At 37.1% G+C, this 11,041-nt stretch overlaps 1 protein-coding gene across 1 annotated transcript; it reads right to left on the bottom strand.

Moving 5' to 3' along the window:
- Positions 1–887: 887 nt before the first annotated feature.
- Positions 888–10,408, bottom strand: LOC145481370 (uncharacterized). Its single transcript, XM_081459853.1, has 7 exons — positions 10,211–10,408; positions 9,554–9,659; positions 9,393–9,435; positions 5,952–6,257; positions 4,613–4,945; positions 3,207–3,555; positions 888–1,797 (listed from the first exon to the last, which is right to left on the bottom strand). Exons 2-7 carry the CDS (start codon positions 9,593–9,595, stop codon positions 1,590–1,592), a joined length of 1,281 nt encoding a protein of 426 aa, XP_081315979.1. The 5' UTR covers positions 9,596–9,659; positions 10,211–10,408; the 3' UTR covers positions 888–1,589.
- Between the last annotated feature and the right edge of the window lie 633 nt (positions 10,409–11,041).

Genomic DNA, 11,041 nt, shown 5'->3' with positions numbered 1-11,041 from the left:
TATTTCATTATTTAAATATGATCAGTTAGTGTCATACCTGGTCTCCTTAACAAGATATACAACTCTTCTATGAGATAACTGAGCTTGGAAATTTCGTTGTGAATAATGATATCCATATGGCGTGACTTAGTCTACTTCTAAAACGGGGACCAAATAAGGTCTCCTTAACAAGATATGCAGGTCTTTTATGAAAACAGTGACAAAAAGTACACTTCCTTGAATACAGTTCCCAAATTAAAAATTAAAATTTTATCTTCTCGCAGTTACAAAAACAATATATTAGTAGGAATCAGCTTTCAAAATTTCACTTAAATATTACAATTTCTATTTCTACTACTCCTGAATATATACCTAACAACTTGATTGCAATAAAATCAAAATAAACTTTAAATGGAGGCTAGGTCTGTTTAGAAAACAGCAATTTCCATTTTTTTTTTTTTTTTACACTATTACCTTACAGTTTTCTTAACATTGCAAGTACTTCTTGCAATGTTAAGATATTTATTGATTTGTAACAATTTTATGAGTACAAAGCACTTTTTCCATTAATCGGCAAACAAACTTTCACAGACCCCAGACGTACTAGCAATTAAGGAACCTTTATCGTTTAGAAAAATAATTACAGGGAAACGCATCATGGCAATTACTGGCGTGATCTACACAGTGTTTTAGATGTTGATCAGTAACAACGTTAAAAATTAGTACTATATGAAGTATAAAACAAATAGTTTTTCTCATCGAATGAGGGGAGCCCCTCATTTCTGCGATTTCTGTAAACATTTTAGCCAATTTATTTATCTATTTAATGTTTCTTAGCTGTCGTGACTCTTAAAGTACCTGTCGGGAACATTTTCTAATGTGGACCGCAGATCTTTGTTGTCATTCTTTAACGAGCTTCACTAAAGAGTTTCTCTTTGTTAATAGATAGATATTCATTCAAAGAATTTAAATTAGTACAAAGCTCTTTTTTGATTTTGATTGACGACCCATGCAAAGGTTGCCACAGAGATCTTTGAGCCACTTTAAATCTTCGGTACTATGCTTATTATAACTCTCCTATGTCCGGGAACCCATCGGAGCCACATAACAATGATATCATAGCCTTTTATAAAACCTCGACAGCACTAATATGGTCCGTATCAAATTGACCATTTTGAAACCAAACAAATCGTAATCCAAACAATTTAGAAATTGTTTAGATTGGCTGTGCGACAAGCTATAGAAAAAGAGACGATGAAGGGTAAGAGAGTTTACAATTCCCATATAGACCTTTCCTCGCTGTGAAGTTATTTCATATTATACCAGGCTTCGGAAATCCCAAACGGGTCTAGAAATAGCCAATCTTGTGATGGAGATTTTGCTCACGTGGACAGCCCTAATAGGTTTGCAGCTTTGCGCGTATTTTTATTCTCAGCAAAAAACATTTACGCAATGCGCTTGGTCAAAACTTCAAAGCGAATACCGTCTTTGGGATAAGGTCTATATGGGGGATTAACTCTGGTAACATTCGCCTTCTTTTGCATTAGGTTTTCCCCACCCGTTCTGAATGGGATAATAGAGATATTATAAAGGGAGACGAGGTGGAGAGGCTAATAGTATAAAGCATCTGCAGAAGTTCTACTTTCTCTGGTTCTCGTTCCTCTTCGATCTTCTTCATTCATCAAATGTCTCCCTCTTCCATTTCTTAGAGATTTGTTTGTCGCGTACGCAGGGTTCAAGTACATGTTAGAACTTTCCTGTCTTCTGGCTACAGCAACAAACTGTGGACCCCGATGATATCTGGGAGTTTCGGTCTGTCTGAAGAAAAGATACGGGAAAACACAATGTTGGGTCTGACCCTATTAAGCATACGGCTCTCGCAGATCAACAACAAGCCTACAGCACGAGAAGTTAAACAGTGATAATGATTTTAATTAATAATGAAGTACCAGACAAATAACAGGAATCCATTTCAAAACATGGATAACCAATGATAGCGTGGATGTAATTTAAATGGATCAAAGTATTAGGGAAAGAGCTCGGGCCGTCTTCGGCCGATTGCAATCGACCTGTGTTTTGTAAACAATGCTATTTTCTACCGTTTCAATCACCATACGACACAAAGAAATCAAAACACTTTGTACAATACCCACATCAAAGCACATTTGCTAATTGCTAATACCACGTAATGTGCAGTTTTGCAAAAAAATCATCTTGTGACAAGGAATACTTGAAGAAATCGCGTATATCTTCTGGTGAGAGTTATCAAAGTCTGTGTTCCTTAAATGTACCAAACAATAAAGTCAAATGTAAAAAAATAAAAGATCTCCTTAATGATAATGCATTCCTGTAACGTTTTAAGGAAAAATATCACTTAACTAGAAAAGGTATTTGATTTTAGTTATTTTACATGACTACTGTGAGCCTTTTTGTCACTCTATTAGGCCTATCGTCACAGGTCTAAGACCTTTATGTTACATGCACTTCTCACGCAATTGCCCAAGGGAAATGTAATTTATGTTAATGATGTAGAAAAGCATAAAAAAAAAATGAAAATATGATTAGGTACACAAGAAATTAAAATGTCAAAATGACATTTACGGCCCTTGGTGATATGTTAAAAATTAAACTGAACAAGACAGGTCCTTAACGTGAAGGTGGTTATTAAGCTGACTTCTGTGTTAGTTGGATGGTTTTTACTTGTGAGTCGTCTTCCTAACAGACGCTGTAAAAAATTAAACAACCAAATTTAAAATGTTAAGTGTTAAAGACGCGTATTAAAGAGGGAAACGTGAGCGACAGGCTAAGAAGGACCTAAAACGTCGCGACGTTAAGATTTGATTAAGGATGAACGACATGAACATGCAGAAGGGTGGTGGGAAGGAAGCAAGCAAACAAAGAGGTAGCAAGGAAGAAAGGAAGGTTGGAGAGTGAAGGAGGACTGGATGAGTGGTTAAGCGACTTAAGCCAGTCAATTATATTTTCTCAGTATTGACTTATTCGAATGCTATTAAAATAAAAATGTAAATCACAAACCATTAATTTCGGAACTGTTGATGTGCAATGGTATTCTCAAAGCAAACAAGCATAAACCTTTCTTTAAAGAAAGAACACGCACAAGTAAAGATGTCCATAAATTATTCGCAATTCTTTTCCAAAAACAATTATCTCTGTTTCATTATCTCTACTTCCCTGTTTCACGCACGCATCAATATTGGTAAACTTACCTCTCACCGTTCGGCTCTTTGGTGTAAACATCCTTGGCACTAAACGTCCTCACAACTGTGCCATTTTGAGATTTCTTGAGAGGCATTGTTCTTCCACGTTGCCAGGTATATCCTTCCATCATGCAGTCGGGAGGAAGGGTCTTAACGGGGCCTGCTAAGAATGGGTCAACTTCGGTTGACATTTTTGGCTCCGTGCTCCCATATGGGTTTAATTTTGACTCTTCCTCAACGTGAAGGTGTTGTTTATTTGCATGGTGACGGTAAAGTACGAAGAGACCAACAATTATGGCAAGAGATAGTGCGCCAGCAGCGCTGGCACAAAACACTGTTATATAATCAGACGAATGATCTGTGAAAAAAGGACATCAAGGCTTTTGTCTTTCCGAGTTTACCAGACACAGCAATAGCCAATTCCCTCTATGAGACGTGCCTGCAGGGAATCATGGTTGTTGTTTTCATCATTTTGGACTGGATGTTTGTTTTGATGGATACAACGACCACGACTCTCTACAGGCACTTCTCATAGAGCCGAATGAATTAGTCATTGATTGATAATTTTTCCTTTTCCTATACCAAGGCGAAAAAACTAATCATTTTTTTTCCAACCAGTCAGGGTCAGGCAAAATCAAATGAGAATTAGACTACACGCCATTTTACTAATCTATTAGAAAGTGTTTCTGAAATTTTTTGACTAGATGTTTCTAAGAACTATCTGCTTTTTAGAAACATAACCAGTTTAGCTGACATTTGCAAATACTCTGACAGCTGCCAATCGTTACAAGACTAAGTTAATTCAGATGGCTAATAACTTAAGTCAACCAGTCAGACTGCTCTAGTGGCGGTCCAACATTTTTGAAGTGTTGGACCCGAGCACTGCCCGGAATGACCCGTGAACGATTATAATTTTATGGCTTACTTCTCGAAAAGAATTGAGTTACACGCAAAAAAATCTCTTTTCTTTCTCATCCAACAATTTTTCTTTTACTTTTGAAAACGTCAGCCATGATTACGTGTAAAAGTTGAGCTAGTTGAGTCGTGTGTTTGAATCCCACGGTATTTTCCCTCTATCACGATCGTAGTATGAGTATCTTATTGATCAAGATTGCCCGAGTCCGTAGTAGAATGTCGCTGTGCTCGGTCCGTACTTTCAAGACCCCGGGCCAATATTCCCTTTAAAACGCTTGGCTATTAAGATATGTTAAGGTGTATATCTGCTATATAAAGAGATAAACATATTTTTAACATTAAACGTCTTGAACCCATTTCGGTCAAAGTCATGACTTAATCGATTTCTTTAATTAAGTGATCAGACCATACAAGATCATACATGGACACCTGCTTTATGTTTATCAAGTTCCGATAAGATCATTCTCTCATGATTCAAAGGTTAAACTATGTTTAAATACCTTGCATGAATAATAGCCACACAAAAAGTGTGCCTGCAATGCCAAGCGATTCAGCGGCATGTTTTGTCGCGGAGCCGAGTACGTCGTCGACTCCTAAATCGCCTTCCTTGGTGGTGGTTGTTCGAATTGACGGAGTTTCGTTAACATTAGGCGTATGCTGACTCATAAGTACAGAACTAGTCGATGCGATAACATCTATTGTCGGAAAGATTGTTATTGATGAGAAACTTGACATGCTGACCAGGGAGGAAGTGGGTACTGGAATAGTACTCGTTGTAGTGGTTACGATACTCGATGACGTGGACGTGTGAATGACCTTTGGTTTCTGCCAATCTTTAAGAAGCAGCCAAAAACTGACATTAAGACATATTAAAGACTCGACTAAAATGGTGATGCACATGCATAGGTGTGACAAGGAAAACTTAGAACATGATAACTTGTGCTAAAAGTACATTTCCTAGCGATCAAATGGAGGCATAATAAACAAAAGGTTAACTGGACAATTAGTGGACAATTAGTGGAAAATGGCTCTATATAAATGTATATTTATTTATTTATTTATTTATTTATTTGTTAACTGGTGCACTGGGAAAACGTTAATAGCTTTTGTTGCGGTTCTTTTGTTTAAAGGCATAATAACGAGACGAAAGGGTCAAAATAAAAATTCTATGTCAAACTGTTGATGACTGCCCTAACAGCTATTTCAATGATAACTATTTTTCAGAGTAGCATTTTAGATTTTCATTAAGATTAAACGTGCCAGTCATACATGAGGAAAAGTGGATCAAAGTACGAGAATAACGCAACTGCAATTTATAAGAAAACAATTAACTTTCAATCCTCATGGCGATTTGGACCTAGGTCTTCCTCTCCTTTACAAATTGAACTATGAAGCCTGGAAGCAAGTCATGGTAAATGAATTTTAACTCACTGCTGACCTGTTCTTCGTGGCTTCATAACTCATTTTTCATCACGAAATGAAAGCCCGAAATTTTCCTCGGACTTTCGTTGTAACACTCAGAAATGGAAAATTTTTTGTAGCAGCTGAATCCTCCGTAGGAAAAAAGGTGGCGACTGATACATTTACCCATAGTTCTCAGCGCATGAAATTCTTAACAACGTTTATAAAAACGTGCAGAAACGTTATAAAGTCTTCAAACCTAGGCTACTCAATGTCTTTAGTGCAGGGACAAATATTGTAAAAATTTGGCTTTCTTTGTGCCTTTTAGGCCGTGTTAGGTTCGCAAGGCAATGTGGTAAAATGCACAGCCGCCATCTTTTTCCTACGGTGGATTGTCGCTTTTACTGCTATTCAAATATATTTGTATTAAATACTTACCACACGAGTAAATCAAGGTAAGATACAAGTGTTTTTCCGGACATGGATCTCGAAACAATGCGCTATTTACTTTAACCCTGCATCTATTTTTCCTTTCACACAACGTTTTAAATGTATCAGTAACGTCATTTTCGCCACAGTTGTAATTCTTGTCACTCTCGTCTCCGTAATAGGGGCAAATGACATCACCGGGGTATGTTCTTCCGTAACTTGCAGAATAGATAGTCAGCCCCAAGCTTGCATTTCCACAGTGGAGTTTGACCCGTTCTCCTTGGCATGTTACCAAGTTTTTGTAATCGACCCGCGCTGAAACAAGGAAAATATATTTACCATGACAATGGATTCGGAATCTGTTGGGTGTGTTCACTGATCTTGTTATATGATTGATGTATCTAGACTGAGCAAATTGTTAGACCGGTAGGCGTACTGAGCCAATTTACACAGTTGCGACATAAATCCGTTTTTTACAAGGCTTCGTCCTCGGCGTCGTCGTCGTCATTGCTAACACTCCCTACTAATAACTATGGACGGACGTACGGACATACGTATGGACAATCACGTAACAAACATTTTCAGATCCACGGGTTACCAAATGTTCAAAAGTATGGGACTCCACTCGTGCGCCTCCGAAACGTGGGAGCTCCGCTATAATAATCTATTTTCGGTATCGCAAACTAGTCGCCTAACTGTTAACCACTATACTTTCCCGCGTTCTGGTCGTTTCTGGTTTTAACATTGTCTTCTAAAGAAATTGTTGGCCTGCGTTGTTGAGCAAGTGAAACACTTAGCTACGTATCAACTTGAAGTTAATAAAGGTAAATTAAACTCCCTAGCAGTTGGAATTGAAAAAAAGAACGAGAAGTAAACTGTTCATCATGTAGGACATAATTTTCAAGTTTTATTTTAGTCTAAATCGAATTATGTGTGGATTAATAAATTACATTATAACTTGATTAGAACTTTCCTTTTGAAATTCCACCGATATAATTTGATTCATTGAGCCGGTGTTAATTCGATTTTGCTTGGCAACCTGAAGACATTAATCTAACATCAAAGGTGTACAGTGATCTGTGCTTCTGTCTTGTGAGGTTATCCTTGCCTAAATCTATTCACCCGTTCACGAAACGCGCGATTTCGCTCCCTTCTTCTGTCATTAGACGTTTTATTAACTGGGTTTTTAAACTGTCTGTAGGAACTGATGTTGTCCGTTTATATATCAAGCATTTTCTACTAAAAACGATATTTAAGAAGGATATTTCTACTGAGACATTATCACGCGATCTTCCTATCTATCTTGTAGTTGACATAAAATCTAATTTATTATTCGACTGCTCGAGACCAGTGACAACCACTGATCAATCTGCGTTATTCGAAAAACTCTATTTGGCGGAAGTGTTTCTGTAAGTCAGCTTTTTGGTGCCCTCAAATGAAAACTCTGCAAACTCCGATCCATGTACCGGCTCTTGAGGAGAAAACCTTGATTATTGTTGTGTCTCGATGCCAATTTTACAGGTAAAACAGTGAGACATTTTGACAGAAAACATTTTGTTTTGAAAGGGATGACGTCATTTTGTGGAGTCTTACCAATCAAACGAACAAAAGACAACAGAAGCCAATTTTTAAAGATTGATAATACAGAATCCCAGAAGAACATTAAAAGAATTTTAGGTAGTGGTATTATATTCACTGTTACTGTTCCAAAAGTAAATATCAAGGTGAATTGATGAGTTGTTTTCTGTATTTAGACTTTCCTGCTCTCGTGAATGATAATTGTAGGAAGAGAAAACTTGATCTGTTTTGTTTTTCTTAGTTTAAACAAACTTGTTTCGAGATTGTCTTTGGTATGTAAGGAGCCAAGAGTTCCTTGAAATTTAAGCGATCTCAGACACAAAACAATTCTTCACAAGGAACCTTGAAGATGTTTAAGCCTTTAAACTGTGCTGCTCTTGTAAATGTTTAAAATGAACCAGGGAAAACTAGACTAAACAGCACTAATCTAATTATTTTTTGAGTAACCCTCTTGAAATAAAGCAGAGAGAGCGACAATTCAAGATTATTCCTCGTAGTGGAGGTGAATATCGCAGGATATTACCGAGCTCCAATATCGAGGTAATTATCAATGGGTATTCACCGACACTTTGGCTGAGAAGTTGCTTTAGACTATGTCAAGCCACTTGATAAAAAAGTTGAAATACAATTTCAAAATTTCGGTCGTCAAGTTCGGAAGGATTTTCAAAGCAGGGAAGATTTGATAATATTCCTCTTGGAATTTATGCCAATTCAAAAATTTGTATTTATCACTTAAAAAAGTACATGTACCAATTTTAAATCACTTGATGGTGACCATTTGCCTGATTTAAGTGAGTGTATTTAAAATTTTTTGAGTTCAATTTACGTTTATTTTTGAAGTGCCGACTACACTCAAAACATCTCACTATTTGCAAAATTTCAAATTCGTAGGAAGCAAATTAAAAAAACTCTCAGGAAGCAGATCACTGCAACTTCCTCGTATAGTGCTGTTAATTCCTAGAATTATCCAAAGAGACAGCCTTTATTAAACGATATGATTAGATTTGGAGCAGATCCTAGATGAACAAAGAGAAAAGCAAACACTAAATTGAAACATATCTGAGACACTGATGAATTCGTCTTGTGGTTTTCCACTTAGTTTAACTGCAAGCTCATTGGCTACAACAAACGAACTCGAAATTTCGCAGCTGGATGGTTTTCCAACGTAGTGCAAAGTTCTCCGCCTTTCAATGAAAAACAAGAATTTTTTTGCAAAATTACAGAAAAAAAAATAATTTAGCCCAAGGAGGTCGGACTACCCTTGAGACCGCCAGAACTTCAAAAACATTCTCAGCGACTTTTCCCTTAATTCAATCTTTGCCTTCGGCGGTTAAATCATAAGCAAACGAGATTAATCGGGACGGTTTTTCTTCTCCGTTCAAATTAAACGTTTTCATACGCGATAATAAGCGGCAGACCTCGAAATGCAGTGTAAATTTAATGGTTTAACACCTTGAAAGCAACGGCGGTCGCCAAGCATAATTTTCATAAGAAGCTGCAATGGATATTTGGGCCGTTTAGGGAATTTTGAGATTTTTACATTAACACTCGTGAAGAAAAGGAACAATTACCTATCAATAAGAGATACCTTTCAACCCTTGTGCTAATATTTGTTTGAGGCCACATTTCTTTGTCCGTGAACCAAGATACCATTAACAAATTTTTGTCGAGCCCAGCCCTCGAACGGCTATTTAAAGTTTTGGTTATTTGATGAACTCAGTCTCTGAGACTTGTTTCACATTTTCTTAATCCCTCAGAAAGATTAACCAAAATTTTAGAAAGAGAATTGTAAAGTACAAAAGTGTAAACAAAGTGCGTTGATGTGAATAGAATTGTTGTTCAAACTCGGTCAAAAACTACAGTAGAATTTACCCTCAGAATGGCCACAAAATATTCCCAGAAGGAGTGCAAAGACCTGAAATGTAGAAGATGAGAACATGTAAACTTTTTCACCTAATGCAATCACTGCCCATTCATGTTTAGCTTTCAAACACAGTCTCGCAAGTAACTGTACGTAAATTATTTTCACTTACCAATTTCAAAACAACTTTGTCATACAATAACTCACGAGCCATTTCAGTGCCATGAAGAAGTCCCAATCAAATCGCTGATGTCAGGATCCGCTGAAATTAAGTTATCCTGCGTGAACAAGGAAAGATAATGTAGAGAAATTGTCAAGCAGAGTTTAGAATCCCTGAGTTGTCTGCCAATATGCGCTGTTGCCGCGGGGGTTTTGTTGAAACCTGCGTTCACCGCACCACCTGTCTCGACAATGTAGACAATGTATGAACCCCGCGTCAGAATTTTAATCAACAAAAGTTCTCGACTGAACCTTAATGAAAACAAAGGACAGAAAAAAAAGAAAAGAATTTCTAATGAAAGCATCAAAAAGCTAACGAATTAAATGCGCGCTCAAAGTATAGATTGTTTAGTCAAGAATAAGTTTTTGGACCATAGATCATTATTGAAAAGTGGCTTAACGAAGAGCCGTCCGGCGTTTGATAATTGAATGAAATTAGCAAAAGAATGTAAAGAGTAAAGTGGAGTAATCATCTCAAATAAGTGCAACCGAACCTTAAAGTTCCGTAGCCTCAAAGAAAACGGACTAAAAAAACATCGCCAGATGACGCCCGTAAAAACAAACAAAAGATCTTTCAGAATCGTGGAAAATCAATACTTTGGTTACTTACTGTTTCGTGAGAGGAAAACGCTTGTTGACTGAAGATAAAAACTCAATGGCAGTGGGAACGATTAATCCGCGGTAAGCGAATAAACCTAAGTTGTTTCGTGGGCAAAGTCAATGTAATCGAAGATGGAGAATTGTTGATGTTAATCTTAGTAGCTTTTTTCTTTGTGCGTTCGTTTTTCCTGTCAATATTAGCGTAGGTAATTTTCTTTCCTATACATGGACTTTTAATTAAACGTCAACAAGTGACCATACTGTCAGTTCGTAGCATCAACATTCATTTTGGAGCAATTATTAAAATTGACTGCTGCTTGACGTGAAAAGTCCGTCATAAGTCACGAAGATTGTGTTCTTTTGTTTTGAAGTGCGTTTTTACCTTTAATTTAGATTGCCGATCGAAAGCTCTCCGACGCGATTTAGATCCGTGTTTGTTTTTCGACCTCCGGTCTCTCACTGCAAGAAAGTGAAGTCAAATAGGACGCTTTCGACTCCTGTAGGGAAAACTGATCAAGTTATGTTCAAAAAAGAAATTTCAGCTTAGTTTCCGAAGTGTACAGCCATATTTTGTCTCCTGCCCACTTGAAGTGGCCCTTTTTAAAAATTAAACTTCCATGGAAAATTACGCGAAACTATGTATTGCAAAACGATTTCTCGTCAAATCTTAGAATTTCGATTTCACGGTTCGTTATCTTCGACCTCAGCTTTCCTCTTCCTTCTTTTTGTTAGACAATGCTTCAACTTGGTTAGTGCCATTAATGGCAGTCGGAATAGTGAAGAAAAATTCTGTAATAGACAAAGTACGAGTTCCTAAAGTTCCTCAACCGCCTCTAACGAG

The sequence above is a fragment of the Orbicella franksi genome, chromosome 3, assembly GCF_964199315.1.
Source record: "Orbicella franksi chromosome 3, jaOrbFran1.1, whole genome shotgun sequence".
Lineage (NCBI taxonomy): Eukaryota > Metazoa > Cnidaria > Anthozoa > Scleractinia > Merulinidae > Orbicella > Orbicella franksi.
The sequence above is the reverse complement of the archived record's forward strand: the minus strand, read 5'-3'. Positions and strand labels throughout refer to the sequence as shown.